Here is a 25204-nt window from a genome sequence, read left to right as displayed (position 1 = left end):
CGGGAGTCAAGTGAGGGTCTGAGCTGAGACGGTGAGGCTAATATCTGACCTGAATCTGCTGCCACGGCCCAAAGTCCTCCCAGGCTTCACCCAGACTCCAGCTCGAGCAGCCACGGAGGGCAGGGATGTGCTGAGCAAGTCGCCCCGGAGGGTGACAGCGATGAGGGTTACCGATCTTCCACACAACGCCACAGGGACAAGGGGGTCAGGAAACCAGGGCTCTTGTCCAGATGCCGCAACTGGCCTCGCCCCGCTCTCCCCGCCTCACCTTAACGTCAGCATCAACCCGGGAAGCACTTGCAAGTGTTCTGGAGACCAGGGCTCTTTTCACGCGGACAGAGGCTGCTCCCCCCCCGACCCTCACCACCGCAGAGGTCTCTCCTGGCTTCTCTTGGAGACGAGGTGTTCCATTCTGGCCTGGGACCCCCTGAGGTTTCTCCAGTGCTCAGCTCACCTCTCCAGGAACACATCCAGCTCAAGTGACTCCCAGACGTACTGAAACCATCCCTGTCTACACACGAGGCCCTGCCTGTCCAGGGGAGAGGTGGCTGACCACGGCTGGGCTGACCACTACCGAGAGGCCTTTTTGTACTTCCTCCTGGTGACAGCGGAGTGAACGGGACCCGGGTCTGAGAAGAGCCCCCCGCGCGGATACCTTCATGGCCATCAGCTCCTGCATCAGCACCGCGTTTTCGAGGTCTAGCCGCTGGCTGTCTCCCCGGGGCTTGACGTCGTAGCTGAGAGGATCGATGTGGATGCTTTCCAGCTCCAGCATGGTCAGCTTGACCGCGGCCCTGTCATTCCTGAGCTGCTGGATGTAATCCTTCAGCCTCTGCTCGTCTTCCTTAGTAAACTCCGTATCGCAGCTACTGGCTGTGGAGCTGGTTGTGCTGAGAAGACAAAGAAAACCTATCGCACTTCCAGTCGCTGCCAGCAGGTCTTCTCCCCCTCATTCTTCTCCGGAGACACCCTCCCCTCTCCAACAGTATTTAGATGGTAATGCAAAAACAACAACGAAGAAAGCATTCTTCATGGCATAGTAAATTGATAGCACCTTTTGGGAGAGAAATGAGTATGAAGAATATCAGAAAATGTTTACACCCTTTAAGACAAGGTGTGGACCCTAGAAATGAAGTCTAAGGAAAAGATTCCACAGAAGCAACAAGATACACATGTACAAAGACGTTTCACGGAATGCAAGGTTTAGTGAATTATAGTACATATCAAAGAGAAGGACATGATGTGGACATTACAGGAATAATTATGGTAATGGTGGAGAGAATTTGAGTGAGGAAACAGGATGAAAAATACGTCATAAAAATAGGTGTATATATGCATAGGACTTAAAAAAAGGGATGTTAAGGGAACAAAGCAAGGTGAAGAACAAAATACCTATGGCATGACCTACAGATTGTGTGTGTGTGTGTGTGTGTGTGTGTGTACACATACGCACTGTGCACGCACACATCTCAGACTGCTGACAGCAGTCCCCTGGTGGTGGCAGCTGGACGGAGTGGTAGTGATGGGGGATCTCTGTGTCATGGCTGAGTATAAAGTCCACCACAGGGACTCAGGCTGGTCCAAGGGGCCCCTGGCCACCCATGCTGAATGGTGACCAAGCAGGGGCTGGCGGTTCTGAGGAGCACCTAGGGCTGGACCCCGGGAATGTGGTGGTCCATGAAAGTTTCTGTGGGTTCCAGAGTACCATGGAAGGGTGAGAACCACAGGAAAACTGAGGCTTGGTGCTCCAGACGGTTGTAGGCTGTCCCCCCTGGCTCAGAATGAAGCCCACTGTACCCAGTTCTCAAGCACTTGAGGCCAGCATGCACCTACGGTGGTTTCTCTGGACCCACCTACACGTGATGTAGCCCTTATGGAACTGGCTTTGGAAAGATGGCAGAAAAACAAGCAGGGGCCCATTTAACTCTCATCCCAATAGGGCAGGTCGGCATTATCATCTCTGTCGTTACAGATTTGGAAACGGAGGCTCTGAGTCATTAAGTAGCTTGCCTGGTCATGAGGACGGAAACTGGTGCAGCTCGACTTGGGCCGCAGTCTCCCCATTCCACAGCCCTGTCTCCCCAAGATTCCTGTTGTTGGAAGCTGTGCCAGGAGCAGGGACTGGTATCCATACGCTGTTGGCTGCCCTGAGGCCAGGCCTGCCCTCCTCAGCTCACACTGGAACAGGGGTAACAGGCCAAGACCCCTACACAGCAGATGCATCTCTTCCCCGTAACCTCGATGTGACCAAGGGCCATTCCACTCTTGTACGTGACACGTTAACAAGAAGTCGAGGCTTCCGGGAAGAGAAGGGTGAGAAGAGATGGTAGGCCATGCACACAAGGAAGAGAACTTCTAGGGCCTGGGGTGGTCTTCAGGTCAGAGAACTCCTGCCAGGACTGGAGGTCCCCTACCATCCTTCACCCCCCAACCCCCATCAGAACAGGTGGGATGTTCCTTAGAGATGAAGGGAGCAAGACGAGTCTGACCAACACACAACACCTTTTCAGAGGCTGTGACGGCTAGTTACACGTGTCAGCTGGGCTAGGCTATGGTGCCTAGCTGCTTGGCCGAACGCCCCTCTTAGATGTTGCTGTAAAGGTATTTTTCACATGTGATTGACATTTAAATCAGTAGACTGAGTAAAGCAGATTACCCTCCGTAGTGTAGGTGGGTCTCATCCAATGAGTTGAGGCCTTAAAAGAAGAGATGGAAATCCCCTAAGGAAGAAGAAATTCTGCCTCCAGACTGCCTTTGAATTCAAGCCTGCAACATCACCCCTTCCTGGGGTCTCCAGCCTGCCTGCCCTGTAGATTTAGGACTTGCCAGCCCCCATAATCAAACGAGCTAATTCGTTAAAATCAGTCAATCAATCAGCCTCTCCATCCATCCACACACACACCTGTTGATTCCGTTTCTCTGGGGAACCTGAATACAGCGGTGCTGCCTTTACCTGGGACCCGAGCATCTTATACGCTTTGTAGATTTAGAGGCAGCACGACTCAAACTCTCTGTGCCTAGTTCCTTATCTTTAAAATGAAAGTAATACAGTACATACTTCCTAAGGTTGTGGTGAGGATTAAATGAGGTAAACCGAAAGTGTCTGGAATAGTGCCCAGCACTCAGTAAATATAGCCATCATTCATTCATTCAAGAAATATTGGGGTACTTACTGTGGGTCACTTTTCTAGGCCCTAGAAAAATCTCTGTCTTCATGGAACTCATATTCTAACAGGGGAGACAAACAAGTAAAACAGACAGCACATCAGACAGGGAGAAGTACCAGGGAGAAAAATGACGCAGTTATGGGGATCACAAAGAGGGGGGTGGGGTGATTCTTGCAAACAGAGTTCGAGGAGTAGACGTGAAGAAGGTGAGAAAGGGAGCTATGTGGGTATCTGAAGGAACAGGGAGGCAAGCAGACGATACAGCAAATGCAAAGGCCCTGAGGCAGCAAGGCCGGCTGGCCAGCAAGAATAAGACTGTGGCTGAATGGGGGTCAGACAGGGGAGAAGGAGGAGAGCTGGTCAGACAGGAGGGTGTGTATGTGGGGGGCAGGGTGCCACGTCACATAGGGTCTCATAAGGGCTGTCTTTTTCTCTAGAATTAGAAGCCACTGGAGGGTTTGTAATAGAGGAGTGACATGATCTGCCTTCCATTTTAACAGGATCCCTCTGGCTGCTGTACTAGGAGAGATGCAGGGAGGCAAGGGCAGAGGCAGGAGACCTTTTGGGGGCTACTGCAACAAGCTTGGGGGAGACAGTGGAAGCTGAGAAGGCAGGAAGTAGGTTAAAAACTACTCATCATCAATGTTATGTGTTCTCAAGCTGTATTTTAAAAAGGACGAGATGGGACAAGCAGCAATACCCTCCAGTTGGAACACTTCAGGTGCAACTGCATAAAGAAACAAAGCAGCCCAAGAAAAGCATGAAGGAGCAACCGGTACCGCCAGCAGAGGGCGCTGAGGAGCCAGCGGGGGCTTCTGAGGATGACAGCTGCCCAACAAGAGGGATTCATCCTAGGGAGGAAACAGGGTCCCTCCCTCAGGATCTCAGCCTTCTTCGGTAAAGACCTGTTTTGCAAACAGCTCGGTGACAGGCATGCCTTACACAAAACCATTCAACAGGACTCGGAGCTTGCCTTCATGGACTGTCAACACAACGTGGAGGGACAGATGCCTAAGTTTCCACACATGAGCCACAAAATCAGAGCGAACTGAAGCTGTGGCCCTGTTCACGGAGCATTGCACGGGGCTGAGTGTGGAGATGTGCTCCCAGGCATGATGTGTTTAGACAGCGCGCTGCTGGGAAATAGCAACACTGCTCTTCCAGTGAGTGGGGAGGAGCTTCAGGTAGGAGATCCTTTCCCGTGAAGCTGGGACCCAGCAAGAGAGGCTCACTTTACAACTGTAGTTCTTCTTTTCATTAAAAGTCACTTTGGAAAATTTTAAATATAGAGAAAACGCAGAGCTAAACCAATATCTGGGTGACCTTTTTGTCATATTTTCTTTGAAATGCTTTTTTAGAAATATAACATACTTGAGCCACCGTTTGATTCCTGTCACTTAAAAAAGAAATTTCATGCAAATCAAAACTACAATGAGGTACCACCTCATGCCGGTAAGAATGGCCACCATTAAAAAGTCTACAAATAACAAATGCTGGAGAGGGTGTGGAGAAAAGGGAACCCTCCTATGCTGTCGGTGGGAATCTAATTTGGTATAGCCACTATGGAAAACAGTATGGAGGTTTCTCAAAAAATCAAAAATAGAATTACCATATGATCCAGCAGTCCCACTCCTGGGTATATATCCAGACAAAACTATAATTCAGGGCTTCCCTGGTGGCGCAGTGGTTGAGAGTCCGCCTGCTGATGTAGGGGACACGGGTTCGTGCCCCGGTCCGGGAAGATCCCACATGCCGCGGAGCGGCTAGGCCCATGAGCCATGGCCGCTGAGCCTGCGCGTCCAGAGCCTGTGCTCCGCAACGGGAGAGGCCACAACAGTGAGAGGCCCACGTACCGCAAAAAAAAAAAAAAAAAAAAAAAAAAACCCAAAAAACTGTAATTCAAAAAGACACATGCATCCCTATGTTCACAGCAGCACTGTTTACAATAGCCAAGACATGGAAACAACCTAAATGTCCATCAACAGATGAATGGATAAAGATATGGTATCTATATACAATGGAATATTATTCAGCCATAAAAAAGAACAAAATAATGCCAGTTGCAGCAACATGGATGCAACTAGAGATTATCATACTAAGTGAAGGAAGCCAGAAAGAGAAAGACAGATACCATATGATATCACTTGTATGTGGAATCTAAATTATGGCACAAATGAACCTATCTATGAAACAGAAACAGAAGCAGGGACATGGAGAACAGACTGGTGATTGCCAAGGGGGAGGAGACTGGGAGAGGGATGGAGTGGGAGTTTGGGATTAGCAGATGCAAACTGGTATATATAGAATGGATAAACAACAAGGCGCTACTGTATAGCACAGTAAACCATATTCAATATCCTGGGATAAACCATAATGGAAAAGAATATGAAAAAGAATGTATATATATGTATAACTGAGTCACTTTGCTGTAGAGCAGTAATTAACACAACACTGTAAATCAACTATACTTCAATAAAAAATTTAACAAAAATTTCAAAAATCTAAGGACAGTAGAAGCTAGAGTTCTTTAATTATTCTGCAGGCCCTGAAAGGATAATATGTTGGCATATTTTCCATTTAGAGGGACTGGTGTTCCCCAGTGGTTGTCAAAGAGCAGTCAAGGGGCTGACCACGGCAGCATCCCCTGGGAACTTGTTAGGAATGCATGTTCCCAGGCCCCACTACCCAGACTCACAGAGTCGGGAACTCGGGGGTGGGGGGAGTGGGGCCAGCCATCTGGCCACTCCCATTGATTCTGAGGCACAGCCTGGTTTGAGAACAACTGGTCCACCCCAAGGATAACTGGGCATTTGCAAAGTAGCCTGTAAAGTAACGGCACCCCATCACAAATTCTCTAGGGAGAGCCACCGTGCTCTTGGGCTGACCTGGTGGGTACCAGTGATTCTGAGCAGGTCTCTGACATCAGGCAGACCTGAGTAAACATTCTTCCTCTGTCAATGCCTAGCGTTATGGCCCAGAGTAAATCACCCAACCTTTCTGGGCTGTGACAAAGTGGGGATACTAACAGTTGCCATGTCACCAGGCTATGGAAATGAGACAATGGGTCCTGAAGCCGGCAGCCCACACACAGCACTTGCTCTGGGCGGGGAGGAAGCACAGCTGTGCCAGTGGCCCCGAGATACCCAACATCAGGTTCAGGGCCTCCCTCCAGGGATGTCAGCCTAGCAGGTCCTGCAGAAAACCACCCATCTGCGGGGGAAGCAGAGCAGCAAGTGTTGACCGGACTTGCAAACCCCCAGAACTGCCTGGGAGACACCAACATGGGGGGGCAGGGCAGAGGCTGCCAGGCTTTGGGGGGTCCTGGAACCCTCTAGGGCCTGGCGCCGGATCCCAGGCCAGGTGGGGAAGGCTTTTGTTTCACCATCCCTGCTGTGGGTATAGTTTTAAGAAAGGAAGAAAAAGAAAGAAGGACAAAAGATCTCCCTCCACTGATTTTACCCCTGTGGGAAGCTCAGAGCTGTAAAGTGCTTTTCCAGGGGAAAGTTTAATTTCAAGGTAAGCACCTAGACCCGCTGCCCCTCTCCAGCTTCCCTCTCTCCCTTCCAAGACACCAGCAGGGAACAGATCAGGCGAGGTTAATTACAATTCTGCTTTGTGCTCTTAATGGACCACCGCGGAATATGATTATGACAATGGTAAGAGGAGGGGAAGCCGCGGCCTTTTCTCCGGCCTCCTGCAGACAAAGGCGCTGTCGGTCTCCCGAGGGCCTGCCGCCGGCTGCCGACTGCCGGGCTGGGGTTAAGTCATCCATTAACTCTCCCGGCTCGGAATGCCGGGTGAGCTCAGTTGTCAAGGGGGAATAAATCACTTTCCCAGTGGGCCGAGTTACTCCTCCTCTCCAGGGTGAGAGGGATTGCGGGGAGGGCTGCAGAGGAAGCAAACCCCAGCTGGTCCCAGGATTCTGGGGCCGCACGTTTTTGCCTTCTCCCCCGGTTTTTCGAGGAGCTGGGCCAGGTTGCGAGGGTTTCTCCTTCCTTACCATGATGCTCTCTGCTTGAGCTCCCCTCGGCTGGCTCTGCTCTGCGTCCATTAGTCGCCAGCTGACAGCTGATCTGTCTGCTCACCGCACAGGAGCGCACACCGGCCAGCCTGGGGCAGCCCACCCTCCTGCCTGCCCTGTTCACAGTGGGACGCGGATACAGCAGTTTATTTAAGCAGCCGTCGATTTCAAATGTCCTCTCTTCTGTCCCTGTCCACCATGTCCCAGCCCTGTCCTGAAGACAACTCCCCATCCTGCTTTTAGAAGAAAAATCCTTTTTTTTTTTTTTTTTCAGCTTCCTCATCTTGTCTCGGCAGAAAGAGAAAAGAACATATTATTTCTTTTGCCTTGAAAACCAGAGGCGGATTTTTCCTGGAGTTTTTATCAATGTCTTACCTGGCCCCAGTTAGGATCTCATTTACACCAAGGAGGAGCTCACTTTCAGAAGGAAAGGGCCACTAGGGGGCCTTCTGTTGGCCGAGCATTTTGAATTTATTTGAAGGAGGGGGTCAGGCCAGTGACATTCGACCCCACTCCTCTAAGCAGAAGCTTGGGCCTTGTCAGCTGCCTGAATTTTGCAGTGTTGTGCTGGGTATCCCCCCATGCCCCCCTATCTCTTTTTTCTGACAATTCTTTGTCACACAGGACTAAAAGTACTCAACACAATCCAAACCTCTTAGGTCTGAACGCTCTCAAAGGATTATCAGAATTCTCAAGGAGAAGCGGTTTGGGAGGAAAAATTATCTAAAAAAATACAGTTGACTCTTGAACACCATGAGCTTGAACTGTGCAGGTATTTATTCGTGGCTTTTTAAAAATAAATACAGTACTATGTTTATGATGGGGGCCGGGGGAGTCCGTGGTGGGTCCTGGAACGAATCCCTGGTGGATACCCAGGGGATGACTACATGGGTAGGGGAAATCTTCTGCCAGATAACTGAAGTCCTCAAAAACTGCCTGGTTCCAGAAACTCAGCTGACAGTGGAAGGCAAAATGAGAGACACATTTAGGAGATGGATTCTTTATATGGTCTTTATGTGGTGCCGTTACGATGGGGTTGGGAACCAGGCATCTCTAAAACAAATATTAAAGTGCTCCTGAGTTGGTTGCCAATAACACACCAAGATAGACACCATCTAGACCTGACACCTATACTGCTGCTAACGATTTCTCTGACATTAAAAACATTAAACATTTTACAGTCCGCACTCCCTATCTAAGAATTCCGCATCTGCGGATTCAACCAACCGCGGGTGGAAAATCTTTGGAGGAAAAAAAAAAAAAAATCCAGAAAGTTCTAAAGAGCAAAACTTGAATTTGCTATGTGCAGGCAACTATTTACATAGCATTTACATTACATTAGGTATTTTAAGTAACCTATAGATGATTTAAAATATATGAGAGGATGTTTGTAGGTTCCAGTGCAAATATTACAATGTTTTATATAAGGGACACTTGAGCACCCTCAGATTTTGGTATCCCCACAGGAGTCCTAGAACCAATCGCCCAAGGATACTGAGGGGTGACTGTAAATGATTTTCATCACTAATAATTAAGAGGTACAGAGTAAAATATTAAGGGTATGTTTTTGCCTAGAGATTGGCCAAATTAAAAAAATGTATACTACCCAGTTTCAGCAAGGGTGTGGAGGAAGAGGTCCTCACACGCCGGCTGGATCATGTATGGAAGGGCTCTCTGACATTTGAAACAACAGTCATTTTTGAGTCAGCACATTCTGCTTCTGCTTCTGTGGGAATTGGTCCCACAGAAACTGCATGAGGGGGGCAGGTATAAGGACAAGGATGGTGACTGCAGCGGTGTTTTAATAGTAAAAAACTGGATACAAACATCCCAACAAGAGGAAGCTCTCTAAATACACGACGAACTGCCATCCAATGGGAGACTGGGCACTACTGAAAAGAACGACACACGTGGAAAGATGCCTAAACATATGATACTAAGGGGAAAAAGCAAGTTTCGAGAGAGTCCACCTAAGTAGGATCCTTATTGGGTTAAAATGAGATGGAGTCACATTTTTAAAGATGCCATGTGTTGGTCTGCTGACGACACACCCTCTGCCTTCTTCTGGGACCTACCCCTTCTCTCTGCCCGCGTGGCTCCTGCAAGAACTGTCGTGGCCACGGATGACTGACTGGGTAGGCACTTGAGCCCAACTGGGCGAGATGTTCCTTCCCAGGATTTTCTTACTTGACACCAGAGAAACCAGTCAGCCTGGTATACTAAAGCAGGTGGTGTGCTGGTTTTCTGTCATCTGGGGAGCAGCCTGTAGCAGGGAAGAGGTGAAAGCCGTGTGCGGAGGCCAGACTGGCCAGGTGTGGCCTGGCCCAGCTGTGCCCAGGTGGCCGGTTCTCCTCTGCCCGGGCTCACTGTAGCCCTCTGCCCAGGTACGCGGCTCCTCTGTGGCAGACCTGATATCCTTCCACCAAGACCCCCTTTTAAGCTATTTGAGTATGTTTCTGTCATTGGCAACCAAAGGTCTAGGTCATAAAAAACGGACACTTAAATCTGTGAGGATACGCTCCAAACTGTGTGCAGTGTCCTTTCCAGGGAGGGTCCTAGCACGGGGAATTTTATGTCATGCTTGGATTTTAACTGTTCAGTTTATTTTTACAATGAGCATATAATTCTTTTGAGATCAGCAAGTTAGGTCTTAAAAAAAGAAAAGCAAAAGCATTTCAGGTCTCTATCTAGTTCCCATAGAACCTAAACGATAAGTGACAAGGACATTTTCGCAGGAGGCCTGAGCACCATGCTATGCTGTCATGTGGAGAACTGTGTCTGAGCTGGGCTTCAGAATTTACCAGCACTTCTAAGCATTAATCCCAAGGACTCTGGATGGACTCTCCTGGTACTTGGATGGGGAAAGCACCTCTGGTTTTCAGAGGGAAGTAAAGACGCCTATTACGACAGGCAGACCTAGTCTGACTCTCATGCCCGGAAGCTTGCTGGTGGTGGGGCACAGGCCTGTCCTAACTGGATGGCTGTTTCAGTCCCATTTACCCTTTCAATGGACGTGCTTCCACGGTCCTCAGCCTTTCTTTCCATCTCAGTGAAACTTCATCTTAATCTTAAGACTGACTTGGAGGGTGAGGGCTGGGAGCCCCACCACTCTCCAATCCAATTTGGGGATCACGCCCCAGTGGGAGTGGTCAGCCAGGTGGGACCCCGGCTCCCTGGGTGTTCCCAGAGCTCACCGCAAGGCTGCAGTCACCAGTGTCACAGCCTCAACCCGATCCACACCTGGTGGCAGGACAAAAGGGACTCCAGCCTCCATGAGGACAGACTTGCTGTGGCTTACTCTGTCTTGGCCCCTCGTCCTTTCGTAGATTTAGATCGATGACTGTGCTTCCACCCGGTGAGCTGAAACTGTGATGCTTGACCAAAAGGGTGGGCTTGACTGAGAATTCCTATTCCCACTTCTCATCCATTTAGTCCACTTGCCTCTCTGTCGTGATACATTGATAAAGCTATCCAGGCAACCCACATTACCTAGTTACTCTGCCCATTAAGATAATTACACTTTCTGATGCGGCCATGGCTGTATTTTTGCAAAAAAAAAAAATGAAATGTTTCAAAACTGAAACAGCAGCAGCCCTGGGCTCCAGACTGCAGAGTCAACTGATGGGCTGCCTACCGTTTTTATTCTCCTTGCTGGTAAGCCCCTCAGCTGCTCCCTTCTGAAACCACGACCTTGCTGTTACCAGGGGCTGCCCTGTGCTGCCAGAAAGGCGTCTGGAGGCCCGGTACTCAGCATTCCCTTCCTGAGACCTGGAGGAACAGCGGGCTGACTCTCTGGTTAGAATTCTGCCAGCTGGCTACAGGGGGAGGGGAGGCGACTGATGGAGCCACAGAAAGCCTCCAACTCAGAAAGCCTCTTGTCTTTCTTTCTTCCATAATCTTGACATGTGGGAATGGCTGAGTGGAATGGCAAGACTTATAAACAAAATTAATTATTATAATTATGAAAGCATCTGGTGGTCTGGGACTTTTTTTCTGAGCCACGCTGAACCTAAGCAGTCTGGCTGTATCAGGTCCCAAGAACGTGTGTTGCCACGTGAATGCCTGTAACCCCCTCTCTGAGCTGCTCTGATTTGGGTGGGAGTATGAAAGGGAACTTTTAAGGAGAATTGAGTATAATCTGAGCTAAAGGTCTCTGTACTTTGATGCAAAGATCCATTGAAGACTGAATTTAGTTCAAGAGCCATTCTTCAGTGAGGTCATCCTTGCAAACTGAAACTATGTTCTGAGTCTATGTCAACCTACTGAAGTACATTACCTAAAATGAAGCTTCTCTAAGAAGCCTGTCTCAAAAATCAAGGCTCATCTATACATTAAAATATTTCTAAGAAATATTCACAATCAGGGTCTCCACTGAATAGCTGGTGAGAAAACATTCCCGCGCCTGACTGGCTCTAAATGTGTCTCTGATTTAGATTAAAACAACAAAATTATTTTGCAGGTGGGGAGGGATGAGCAAAAGATCTGTAACACACCCCTTATAAGCCACTGAAATGGTACACAATTCCTGTCAACCCAAGTCTCGTGTTCACTAATGCAACAGAACAGTATCATTGACAACATGAGAACTACATTTTTATGCTAAATGAAGGTGGAAATTATAGATTATACACATTGGGAAAAGTCATTAAGAAGAGCATCTGCTTTCTGTGTTTAAACATAAGAATCTGGTTTTAAGAAAAAAATAAATTATAATCTGTGCTACCCTGAATAAGACAATTGTTGCTGCAGTCCAGAGGAAATAAGTCCCTTGTGTTTGTGGGCACCTGGCCAAGTACGTTACTGGGAATGTCCCCTTTCCTGAGGCACCAGGTCCAGGACAGTTAAATCTGCACTTCGGCAGATGGCTGGGTCCTACCAGTGGGAAAGACAGATGGGACCATTAAGTTTCTCTCAGGTACCGAAAAAAACATCAGTATCTCTCCTTTTGCTCTTAAGATTGAATCCACCCTTATGTGGCTTTGGTCACTTGACCTGCAAGCAGACACTGTTTTTTTTTTTTTAAATCATGAGATCCAACCTGGCCTAGTGAAAAGAATAATATGCTTGGTGCCAAAGTCCTGGGCTCAGGTTCTGATTTTCCTCTTATCTATCAGCCTTATTTAGGCAAGTCACTCTCTCACCTCTGAGCCTACCCTAGGTTTTCTCACCTATACAAATGGGGTAAGTTACCCTTCCTGTCTTTTGTGATTTGGTCATCACATGACAATCTCTAACAAAGTACTTTCTAGACAGAACTGGGATATAAAGGGAAGGCATTCTATTTGCAGCAACAGGGATGGACCTAGAGATTATCACACTAAGTGAAGTCAGACAGAGAAAGACAAATATATGATATCACTAATATGTGGAATCTAAAATATGATACAAATGAATTTATTTATGAAACAGAAATGGAATCATAGACATAGAAAACAAACTTATGCTTATCAAAGGGGAAAAGGGGTGGGCTGGGATAAATTAGGAGTTTGGGATTAGCATATACAAACTACTATATACAAAATAGATAAATGACAAGGTCCTCCTGTATAGCACAGGGAACTATATTCAGTATCTTGTAATAAACCATAATGGAAAAGAATCTGAAAAAAACAATATCCATATATATATATCCATATATCCATATGTATCCATATAACCAAATACACATCTCCATGTATCTCTATATCTATATGAATCACTGTGCTGTACACCAGCAACTAACACAACATTGTAAATCAACTATAATTTTACAGAAAGAAAGAAAAAGGGAAGGCATTCATGTTTTTAGGAGTTTTGGTGGCAAGAAATGAGAAGGTCATTAGAAAAAATTTCATTCTGACCCTCTACCCACATCCAATAGAATCCAATGGCTTCCGCAAATTATGCTTAGCAAGGTGTTCACTGCTTTCCTCCCCATCTTTTTTTTTTTTTTTTTTTTGCGGTACGCGGGCCTCTCACCGTTGTGGCCTCTCCCGTTGCGGAGCACAGGCTCCAGACGCGCAGGCTCAGTGGCCATGGCTCAAGGGCCCAGCAGCTCCGCGGCATGTGGGATCCTCCCAGACCGGGGCACGAATCCATGTCCCCTGCATCGGCAGGCGGACTCTCAACCACTGAGCCACCAGGGAAGCCCCTCCCCATCTTTTTCAAGTACCCACTTCAGTTTTCTAGATCCACAGATACTGAACTTGAACCCAGGTTCATGACTAAGTGTCTGCCAAGCACACGCTATGATTACGAATCACTCTACAAGGCAAAGAGGCGAGAGAAGGGAAGTCTGTTGCCTGAGGGGGGCTTACAAAGGACAGAGGCACAACAGGAAGGAAGAGAATGGAGCCTGGAAATAGGATGCGGTCTGGGTCTTGGGTGCTTAAGGACCATTTGCAGCACATGGGCCTTCTTCACCGCCCCAAATACTTCTTGAAAATCGAGGACTGTAACGAAATGGAAGGTAGAACCAAAAGGGGGAAGTATACCAGACAGAAAGGTAGGTTTGGGTTCCACCTCCTTGAGCAAATCACCCCTTCTCTCTGGGCGGCATTTCCCACACTGGTGAAGTGAGAAGGCGCTTTCCAGCTCTCCCATTCTGATTCCCGGGAGCAGGCTGCAAGCTGGGGTCGGGGGGCGGGGGCGGTTAGAATTCTGTCTTCCAGCAAGCCTCACAGTCCTTAAGAGCTGGGTCACTGCACGTCAAGCCTAGCGAGCGGACTACCCGTGGGCACGCATCCAGCTCGCGGCAGAAAGGCCGAGAATTACCTGGTATGGCTGTTAGAGGACAGGCTCTCCCAAGGCTGCACGCTGCAACCGGCCACAGCAAAGGCTCCCCCGCAGCTGCCGTCCAGCTTCATGAGCAGGGCCTTGGCGGCGTTCTCGGCTGTCTTCCGGCAGTCGTGAGCTCGCTTGAGCATCTGAGTGATGTTTTCATCCCCTGACGGGTCTCCTGCATGGCAGAGAAGCCAATGGGTTAATCAGCGCTGGTCCAGAGGAGTGAGTCTGGACAATCAGTAGCCAGTTACTCGGGGGGGAGGTGGCGCAGTAGAGAGGAGTCCAGCGGTGAATGCCAGTGAAGAGACGCGCGTCCTGGGCCTGGCTCTTCACCGAGAAACTGCACCGAGGAAGGCATCTTCTCTGCTCTGGCCTCCACGGTCCTCCCCGACAAATGAGGGGCTGGCCAGTAGGAGCTCTGTGGTCCGTTTCCAGCTCTAACCTATGATTTTCTAATTCCCCAGGCTCCTCGCTGCTCCCCGCGTCCAGCCCCAAGTCTCCTGTGTGGCCCTTCTCCCCTGCGCTGGTTGGTACTTCTCTGTGAATGAGGCCAGGGAGAAACTGAGGCCAAACCTTACGACCCCTCCACAAGTCTGCAGCTTTGCTGAGAGCTTCGTGTAGGCACGAGACTCAAAACTAATGGTTAAAACGAGACCTTGAGACTGGCTCTGACTGTCCTCTATGGACGCTATCCCTGACCTTTCTCTCTGAGCTAGGCCATGGCCAGGGGCGAGCTCCCCTGCCTCCAGAGGCCAGGAAACTGGGCTGGAGCAAGACGTCAGGGTCGTGGCCACCACCACAGAGCCAGACAGGGAATTCCCTGCCCAAGACAGTCACTTTCTTGTTGTGTTTTCAAAAACCATGCCGGCCAAATAAGTCATTGGTTTGTTACCTCTGCCGCCCAGGCCCATGATCTTCCAAGTGTGTATATATGAAAGCTTATGCCAAAGCCTAAGATACAGAACTGGCAAATGTGGAACTGGTTGAAGTGGGCAGGGGTGGGGGGCATACACTCAGCTTCTCCACCCTCCACGCCCACCACTGAGGCCTAGAGAAACTCCTCCAGCTTCCCAGGCCCAGTTCGAAAAGCACTGGTCTAAATCATCTAGAATGAACACCTGTGCAGTCAACAAGAAACAAAGAAAAAACCCACAATAACTGACACTGTGAGTAAATGTTACAACTAGTACTTGCTTCCCTGTGCAACTACATGGCACGTTAGGGCAGGCTGACAGGTCAGCAGCCGTTGTCAGCAGAATGGAAGAGTGAGATTTAATAGGGAGCTGCTAAAAAGTCAATCAACGCTCTGCTTTACAGAGGAGGGGGAGGAAACGTGGGTGTCCGTGTCCCGCAGACTAAGATTCCCTGGACCTCCCTCTGGCCACTTCTCTGACAACTTTCATACTTTTTTCTCCTTCCACAAATAAGATATTTTACGTATGTCGCAACGACTGCTCTCTGAATTCTGAAGAGGCGTGTTACTGACTGCCCCATTTTATAAACAGACCCATGAGCTACCCAGGATTATGTTAATACAAGGCATTTTATTATTGATTTTAAATATTTAAAATGCAGATTTATTTAAGTCCTTTCAGCTCCTACCAAATAACTGTGCTGAGTAGGTACAAGCCTCATAAAAGGTACCTTTCAAGGATGGAACAGTTTAAGACATTCCTCTGATACAAACTGGAAATAAGATGATTGATTTTTTCCTTTAATTGATCATTTTCCTTAATACTTACATTAAAAAAAACCCAAAAAAACCTGACAGCAGGCCAAGATCATTTTAGAATCTGTTTAAGAGGAGGAATAAAGTTTTATGGTTTGGTTAAAAGACCCTGAAAAATGAGGTTCCTAATGGAAATGCTGGCAGAGTTTCTACTTCTGGGCTGGGATGGTAATCCTATTAAAAAAAAAAAAAAAAAAAAACCCAGAAATCCCAGAGAGGGGGGTGGAGGATGGTCACCCGTACAAATGGAGGCCTGCTTCCTCGCTGGGTGACTTGGATATGAAGCAGGAAATTAATACCCAGGATACTTCATTCCCTTCAGACTTGCTTCAGATTCCTGTCCATGTCAAAACTGAAGGAGGAAAAATAGGTGAATGTTCAGTGCAAAAGCTAGAGCCCAGGCAGGGAGCAAGGAGCTGGCAAGGAGGAGAGGGATGCATTCTGGAGGTACCCCGACGGCGACCTTCTCTGCAAGGTGTGTCCTGGAAGGACTAGCTCTAACGTGGGCTCACAGCCCGCAAGGGAAAGCCAGTCCGTGACAGGTGGCCTGGTCCCCAGCCTGCCCACGCCACCCACCTTTGACTCTGGAGTGGTCCGGTCAGTTTTTTGTTCACCTGCCATGCCTTCTCGGGAGAAGTTGCTGTTATCAGGTGTAGGCTGAGGGAGTCTGCAGGCCTCAGCATCAGAGATGGCAACCTCTGTCCCTGGAGCTGTCTTTCCTCCCGAACACTATTTCCACTGCCACTGTCCTCATGTCATCTCAATGCCCAGAGCCATAGTCACTGGTGAAGTTTTGGCAAACGATGGTAACTAGGATGCCACACTCGTGTCTTTTTCAGTTCATAGCCCTTCTAGTTACTCAACAGTGAGGGTCAGCAGGGGGAAGCGGTGTGGATCTGGAGGGAGGAATCACGCCAACAGGACGCGTGATCCCTGGGGTGAGGGAGAGGCAGGGCTTCGAGGTGGGCTGGCAACACCTCTGCTCCCCCACAGGGGCAGGCCGGGGCTCCCGGGGCTCCCAGGGCTCGCATTCGGTGAGGCTGACAAGAGCAAGGTATGAAACGTTCCTCTGCATTCCCATGACACCTGGAGACCAGGTAGGGGGAACCCACGCTTCCAACCTACTCAAAGGAACAAACCTGGAGAAAAAGCACAGCCAACAAAAGCAGCCCCAAGAGGCAAAGGCCTTGTGGGCAGCAAAGGGACCCTCAACGACCAGCATCAGAGAGAGGCTGCGGGAAAGCTGGTCCCTTTCATCGTGAACCTGGGCCTCCCACTCCATCTGGTTCTACTGCCAGCCAGGGAGAGTACGTTTCCTGAGAGGGTTTGTTTGTTTTAACTTGTCTGTAATGCTGTTTCCACTCCAGTTCTTGCTGCATTCAACATAAACAATTTACTCACTCAGTCATGAGGAAAAAATGAAAAACACACTTGACAAGGGAATTTCATGTTGTCGGGAGGCGTGCCAATGCCAACAGCCGAGATGGGGGCAGGAGAGCAAGAGAGGCGGGGGGGTGAGGAGGAAGGAAGGGGACGGAGGGACTCCGGCCACACTTACCGGGAGATGACCCCACACCAGCCGCGCGGAACTGCCCCAGGATGAGGCTCTGCTCGCTCTCGGCCAGCGCCAGGAGGAGTTCATAGGCTTCGATGCACTGCTCACTGAAACAGAAGCACACGGCATCCTCAACTCAGCCAGAGGATGGCGAGCCTCTCCAATGCAGCGCCGTGCCCGGGGTGGGAAGCAGCTCGGGACCTGGCTCTCAGCCTCGCCGTCCATGTCAGCAAGGAAATACCCAGGGATACTCCTGGCCAGAGCCAGGGTCTTGCTCTGTTACGTGGCCCCCTCCCCTGCCCCTGTTTTTTTAAACTTTAAACTAGGATCTAGAAAAATACAAGAGAAGCCATAAAGATGAGGGAGGCAAGTCTGCTGGCCCTTTGATGATCAGCTCGAAGGGAAAGGTAATAGGTTCCTGACAGCCAGCCTCCCGAGATGCTCTCCAATCGCTCTGATCTCTGCTATCCACACTGCTATCCACAGCCTTTGCATAACCCCCTTCCACGTTGTTGCAGGGTTGGTCTGTGTGACTAAGGCAGAAGTCATGGGATGTCATGTCTGAGGTTAGGTTATTAAAAAACACGGTGATTTCCATCCTGGTCTCTCTCTCTCCTCCCTTCACTTTCCCTCTTGGATCATCCTCTTTAGAGGAGGCCAGCTGCCATGCCTTGAAGACACTCGAGCAGCCCTATGGAGAGGCCCATGTGGTTAGGAACTAAGGCGCCCAGCCAACAGCCAGGGATGGACTGAGGACCCTACCCAAAGCTTCTTTGAAGCAGATCTGCCAGCCCCAGTTAAGGTTTCAGCTGATGCAGCTCTGGCTGAGAGCTTGACCAGAACCTCGTAACAGACCCTGAGCCAGAACTACCTAGACAAGTCATTCCCAGATTCCCGACCCTAGAAACTGTGATGTAATAAACAGTCATACAATAATAGGTAATTCATATAGCACCCTAGAAAGGGGACTATTTTGACCCAGACCCACCTATTCAATAGAATGGCCACTAGCCACATGTGGATATTTAAATTAAAAAGAATTTAAGGTAAATAAAATGAAAAATTCAGTTCCTCTGTTGCAATAGCCACATTTCATATGTGTAACAGCCATGTGCGGCTAGCAGTTACCATACTGGATAGCACAGAGAACAGTTCCATCAACACAGAAAGTTCTATTAGATGTTTGTACAACTGTTTCATGAAACACTCACAAAACCTCTGACAAGAGTTTGAGAATGGATTTCTAAGAGGAAGAACATTAGTCTCTCTTTGGGTACACCAGGTAGAGAGAGGATCAAAGAGCGACCTCTTGAGAGCCACTGCTGCCTGTGACCCCACAGGGACCCACGTCTGTACTGGATGGAGCGTGTGCCTAATGCCTCAGTCATCCTGGCCAGATGCCTGCAGTAGTGAAATTCACCCCCCCAAGCAAAGAACTGATTAGCTTCTCCAAGCTGAGCAGGGGAAATGTTGCTTTACACAACACTTATTAGCCAACAGACTGTTTTTTATTGTCTTTACTTTCAAGTTCCTTTACTAAGAGATAAGGAAGAGGGTCCAATGACTGCCTCTGGGTACTGGCAGCTCCTCCTCTCAAGGGCAGTTAGTTGGTCTTTCAAGTTAGAGACGCTGGGACATTGTTTCTTCTGTACGGATGAAAGGCAGACTGCCGGTGCAGAAAGGCCTGTTTCGAGAGCTGTCATAGACGATTATCTGTTTGCTTTGCTGTGTCTGTCAACTAGTAGGATTGCTTTCTTGCTTTGGTCTCCTATATTTAGGTTTGATATTGTTTTCTGAAGAGGCAATGTTTCTGAAAACAATACTGACCTTTGTAAAAGATGCCAAGAGTAAGATACAATGGCTACTCTGGGACTTCGGTAAATATGCCTAAGCGACACGAATGAATCTATGAAAACAATAAAGCATGGTTTCGTAGCTTTTCCCAAGCAGTAGTTTAAAAATAGATAAATTCCAAAGCCAATGAAGCTGAAAAAAGAGTGGTACATTCATACACCACTTGCTCATCAATGAATGAATCATATTCATTTCAACTGGTTTGTTTTTATGGGAAAAACCTGGCAGCACGCCTGAGGAGCCATGAAAATATTCATACCCTTTGACCTGTAATTCCTGCTTCGGGGATTTTATCTTGAGGAAAATACTCACAAGAATGAAGGCTTTTGTTTTAAATTATTCACCATCGAATTATTTTCAATATCAAGAGTCTGCAAAAGTCTAAATGTCTTTTAAAGAAATGAACTTGATGTAGGGGATACAGCCAGTCAAAATAAACGGAGACTTTTAAGCAACATTACAAAACTGTAACAACCTGAAGGAAGAGAGTGCCCCAGATTTACAACAATGTAAAATATATATGAATATGAATAAAGGCTGGGAAAAAAAGATTAGAAAGAACAAGACTTGAACATGTAACACAAAACTTGATGTTCTGAGGGATACTACTCGAATGAAATAATATTTAAGTTGACCATGCGAACAGAAACATACCTGTTTACTAATACCACACTCATTACCCTTATTTTCTTAATTGCTGCCACCAGGGTGCTAATTGATTTTCAATATATAGCACACTAGCATTTGCTGGTTATGTTGTCTACTTTCACGCAGAAGCTTGCTATGCATGTATTTCTAAATTAAAGTGGCTACTCGCCTGCCCCGCCCCACTTCCTACCTGTACTGCAGGGCCAGCCTCAGCGCGGTGGCATTGGATTCGTATTTCCCCACCAGCATGCTCATTCTCTCAGCATTGCTTTTGCATTCTTCCAGGGTTATGGTCAGAAGGTCATTTTGGGATTTGAGGTGTTCGATACGGCTACAAAGGAAGGAAAATCACGTTCACAATTTTACACCAGGACTACAAGGAATTTGCCAAGATTTTAGCCATTGACTCTAGATTCCGGCCAAAATGCACATTGGATGTGAGCTCGTCAGATGTTTTAGTAAATGCAGCTGATGAGAAGTAATGAAGGAAGAAGCTCAAAGCTGAAGAATCACTAAATTCTGTGTGGATGAGAAATAAAAAATAAACTCCTGGTTCTTTCCTAGCCAGCCACAGATGAGCCATTTGCTAGGTACTGCACTAGGCTCTGTAGATACACCAAGGAAAGGAACCAACCACGTGACCTCAGGCCCTCATGAGAGTTACAACTGGTATGCTTCGATGAACCACCGTCCACAGGGACAAATGAAATCACAGTAATAGCTACCATTTGTTGAGCCCTTGATCAGTAACTCTCCCAACAGCCCTCTGAACTAAGTATTATTATCCTCATTTCTCAGAGGCAGCACGGAAAGGGTAATTAATCCTTGGGATTTGAACCAGGCAGCTTGACCCCAGATCCTTGACTCAGAACACTCACTATGGGGCAGGAGCAAAAGATGAATCAGTGAATGAACAAGAAACTGCACTTAAGGGGCCTTTGAATGGGAACTGTGGATCGTGTCCAAAGCTCCTTCCAGCTTGGACAGACCCCTAACTGCTAACTACTGGTAGGATAAGTGGTGGGAACTTTAAGTTTTATAGGAATCAGAACTGTACGTTCAGGGCAAAAGTTCATGGCAAAGTCAGAAAGCAAATCAGAAAAAGGTAAGCCTTCAGCCTCTCCATTTTCTGTCCCACGACACGGATGACCTGAATGCAATGATTCATTTCCCATGGGACATGCCCATCTGTAGCACTCTGACCACCAAGTCTTAAAGAGACACAGGGTTTCACACACACAAAATGTTAAGGGGCTTGGAAGTCATTTGCCTTGAGGATAAATCTTAGGGGCACATATCTTAGAGCAGATTATGGAGACACTCGCCCATGCAGGACATGTCCCGTGAGTGTACAGCTAAGACCGCTGTGTGGCTCTGGCAACAACAAGGTCAGTTCAACATAAGGTGTTACAAGGACACAGTTTTCTGTCCTTGTTCACATTCAGATTTCTTCAAACAGTCCCCACTCTCTAGTTTACTTCTCAACTTGCTCCAGTTACATTCAGTCCCTACTGATGAGATGAAACTGTTTACTCGGCTCACAGACCTCCGTGTGGTCAATTCTATCTTACGGGCCTTCTCAGGCAGTACCCCTGTAATCGGGTATGGCTTCCTTCTTGAAACGTTCTCCTTTACCTGGGTCATGAGAGGTGTCTACTGGTTTTCTTCCTACCCGAAAGGTCATCTCTTCTGTCTCCTTTGCCGACTCCCTCTTCTCTATAAAATCTGTGAGGGTCGATGTTCCCTCAGGACTCCATCCTGGGCCCCTTCTTCTATCAACACTCTCCCCCTGGGGTGATTTCATCCAGTGCCACAACCTTAACAGGCACTTATATTCCCATGGCTCCCAGATTTCTTCAGTCCAGACCTCTCTCCTGAGTGCCCGTCTCACATATCCAGGGTTTCACATGGACACCTCCAATTTAACATTCCCAAAGGGGACTCTCGATTTTCCTCAAACCTTATCTTCCTCCATCTTCTCCATCTCAGTAAATGCCACCACCGTGTACCCAACACCACCAGTAAGACACCTGAGACTCTCCTTTGAGACCATCCCTTTTTCTTACATCTGTGGGTTTTTACCACCAAACATATACTGACCCCTTCACATCACCACCACCTGGGCCACGCTGGTCCACTGCTCAGCTTCCACTCCTGCCCACCTCCTTCCATTCTTCACACCTGAGTGAACTTTCAAAATTTAAATCAGATCTGTTCTTCTCCTACGTAAAACCCTTTAACAACTTCCAATGACACTTAAAGAGTAAACTTTGTCCATGGCCTCAAAATCTGTATCTCACCCAGCCCTGCCTATTCTGCCACCTTATCTCATGGAACTCCTCCTTTCACTCATTCTATTTCAGTTCCATGGGCATTTGGGCAATTCTAACTTCATGCCAACCACTTCCCAGCCTTGAACTTGGTAAGCTGGCCCGTAAGTCTCCTCCTAGTTTGTCATATGGCTGTTCCTTTTTCCCCTGAAAATCTCAGTTGACAAGTCCCCCCTTCAGAGATGCCTTCCCTGGCTGCCTACTAAAATCAAGCCTTCCTGTTATTCTGTCACAGTGTCCTATTTATGGGGAGCTTTCTTACGCTCTTATTTATTTGTCTGCTTTTTGTCTAGCTCCCTTAACAGGACATAGCTCCATGAAAGCAGGGATCTTGTCTGTTTTACTTTCTTTTGCATCCAAATAGTCCAGCATATAGTAAGTGCTTAACACGGATTTGTTAAATGAGAAAACACACTTTTGAGTAGACGTGACACCCACCCCTGCCCCCCCCCAAACACAAGTTAAAGGCTGTAATATTTTTGGAGGGTAATAGGACTCCAACTCTGAGACAGGTAGTTAAATAACAGACACCAGAACATACTGGTAGATTATTTACAAGAATTCCCATGTTCTAGCAGCAGCTGTGATAATATAGAGAACAACGGAGGTGAGGTAGGGGGGCAGGGGTCGATCAGCTGGGCTATTTAACAGCTCTGGACTTGAGGCAAGTCATTCAAAGTCAAAGCCTTTGGTTTCTCATTTGCGAAATGGGACTATTCTGCCCTCCCAAGTTGAGGGTTAAGAGGCTGTCAGTGGGGGAGCCTTTTGTAAGCTGTTAAACTCCATGATAACGTGAGCTACAAGCACTAAATAGTTCCCCCTTCTTTGGTCTCTCCTAGGTGCATATAATTGAAGAGAAAGGAACCTCCCCTCAAATTCAACGACAAAGCAGGCTTGTTAAATCCCAGGATCTGTAGAGAGGAGATCCTCATTACACAGAGGGCCCCTGAAGGCATCTGACTTCATTAAACTGCAAAGGGCATATCTGATCCAATTTTTAAGCACTCCTCTGCCTGTGATACAGAGAGGGCTGCTTCTTCACTGCTACAAGGCAATCATCAGGATTGTCACTCTTAAGTATTTTGGATTTAATAAGGAAACCATTTAATTTCAAGATTTAAAATGACCTAGATAGCCATATTTCCTTGGTTCTCAAGTGCTATATTAAACAGCTTCAAATCAGGGAGGACTAAAAGGATAATTCAATTTATTCAGGTTTGCCATACACCAGGGGAATGGCATCCACATTTCTGACTGGTTAGCTCGTAAACCTTTCCAATTCTGACTGTGCTCTCCCACTGAAGATTGCTAGGTCAGGGCAGCCACAGCACACTTGGATGCCATCGCTAGTCCATTCTGCCACCGCGGAGCCAATTTCTGAGTAGTTGCCGTGGCTTGCCCCTGGTCCTTCTCTTTTGCTTTTTTAGCAGCTCTCTTTCATTGCTGGGACAACACACAAGCCAGTCTTTGCCAAGAGGCAGGGGGACAAACTCAAACCACCTCTGGCATAAGATTTAAGAAGAACCCATAAAACTGGGTACACACAGTGGAATTATTCTAAGCAGGATAGTTAGAACTACTTAGATAATCAGAACTAAGTAGGATAGGATGTAGGGATGGGGGGATGTGCACATTTGCAAAAAGCATAAATAAAATTAGGCAACCCTCAGTTCGAGCAGGGAGGATTAGACCAGCATGCCTGCTCCATCGCAGGAGCCCCTTCATCAGACTGCTTCTGCTGGCTCCAGGCACCCCTGGGTGCTGAGTCCACATCCCAGAGCTGCTCTCTGTGGTTCTCAGCAGCTCAGGCTGCAAGCTTGGGAGCCATCTTGCCATCCTGACCTACTTGTCATTCCTTATGGACTGCTCCCGGGACATGCTCCTTAATTTGCTAGGGCCACTGCAAAATGAAAAGGCGGGGCCCCTGCTTCATAAATTATTAAGAATTTAAAACAGTGACAGCAGAGCGGTAAAGCAAGTGTGGGGTCCTTTTAAGCATGAGGCCCTGTGCATCTGATGACAGGTCACACAATGCCCATGAAGCCAGCCCTCCTGTGATGAACAGGATGGTGGAAACTCCCCACCCACCAGCCTGACAGCATCACTCTATGTCACAACACATAAGCCAACCTGAGTTGATCTTTGGGAAGGGAAAGGAGTTGCCCCCAGTGCCACCATCCAAATATGCAGAATTTCTCCTTACCTATTCAACCGTTCTGTTTCCACCTCAAACTCCCTAATTTTGCTTTCCGAGATGGCAGATCCATGCGAGTAGAGTGTCTGGAAGATCTCTTGGATGTTGGAGCAGTCCTGAAGAGAGTGGGCCAGGTGCTCCGCCACACTGCTGGATACCTGTACAGATGAGCATTAATCCCCCTCTGGACAGCGTCACTTCAGGGACGCTGGTCCCCAGGCATGCTTTGCACGCAAACAATTTAAAGCCGATGTTCCTTGAGAAACAGGCACCAGGAGATAGCTACCCTGATCTTCCTCCGTTTGTATAATATCATCCTAGTATAGAAAGCTAACTACTGTGAAACAGTACATAAAACAGTGTCAAAATGCAAGCGGCATCTTCTAAGCTGCATCCTGGGCAGCAGGCATGTGGGATTATGAGTGTTTAGAGACCTAAAATTTTGGATATTAAACAGAGGCTGAACATCCTTCTCCCTTCCGAAACCCCCTGCCACTCCCAGACTTGTCTCCGGCTGTTGTAGTTAAGGGGAGCGTCCATTCCTTTATGTTCATAATTTGGCTTTGGCATGGAATCTGGGTGCATGCAATTTCTGCCCAGCACAAAACTCTAAACTAGGGCCTTAAGAGTGCTGTTCCGGTTTTCCCCACCCCTGAGGACCAAATAAGCTGGATTTCCCAGCCTTACCCCAGAATTCTAAAGGACATCCCTAGGGAACTGAAATTCCCTTTTCACCATTTATCAGCTTACAGCCCCACGGGGTTCAGGGCTCTACAAATGAAAGCTCTAGTACTGAGCTGGAAGGTTCTGGTCTGTCACAGCATCGGCCACACTTCAAAGGCAGCAATCCTCCTCACTGGAGAGCACCTTCCCTTTCAAGAGGGATGCGTGAACGGTAAAGTTCTCTTAGAGCTTCCTGACTCACTCCATCTCTGGGGAAGCAG

At 47.9% G+C, this 25204-nt stretch overlaps 1 protein-coding gene across 2 annotated transcripts in view; it reads right to left on the bottom strand.

Moving 5' to 3' along the window:
- Positions 1 to 25204, bottom strand: part of MCC (MCC regulator of WNT signaling pathway) — a gene marked incomplete at its 5' end in the record, with an annotated part of 426418 nt that overhangs the window by 24682 nt on the left and 376532 nt on the right. For both annotated transcript variants that reach the window (XM_082651061.1, XM_082651062.1), the window contains 5 exons: positions 656 to 890; positions 13942 to 14125; positions 17238 to 17341; positions 19927 to 20067; positions 24270 to 24418. In XM_082651061.1, the coding sequence (XP_082507187.1) occupies positions 656 to 890; positions 13942 to 14125; positions 17238 to 17341; positions 19927 to 20067; positions 24270 to 24418 (813 nt within the window). The remainder of the gene's footprint in view (positions 1 to 655; positions 891 to 13941; positions 14126 to 17237; positions 17342 to 19926; positions 20068 to 24269; positions 24419 to 25204) is intronic.

The sequence above is a fragment of the Grampus griseus genome, assembly GCF_964374135.1.
Source record: "Grampus griseus genome assembly, chromosome: 3".
NCBI classification, from domain to species: domain Eukaryota; kingdom Metazoa; phylum Chordata; class Mammalia; order Artiodactyla; family Delphinidae; genus Grampus; species Grampus griseus.
Note: the sequence above shows the minus strand (reverse complement) of the source record. Positions and strands in the feature narration are given on the sequence as shown.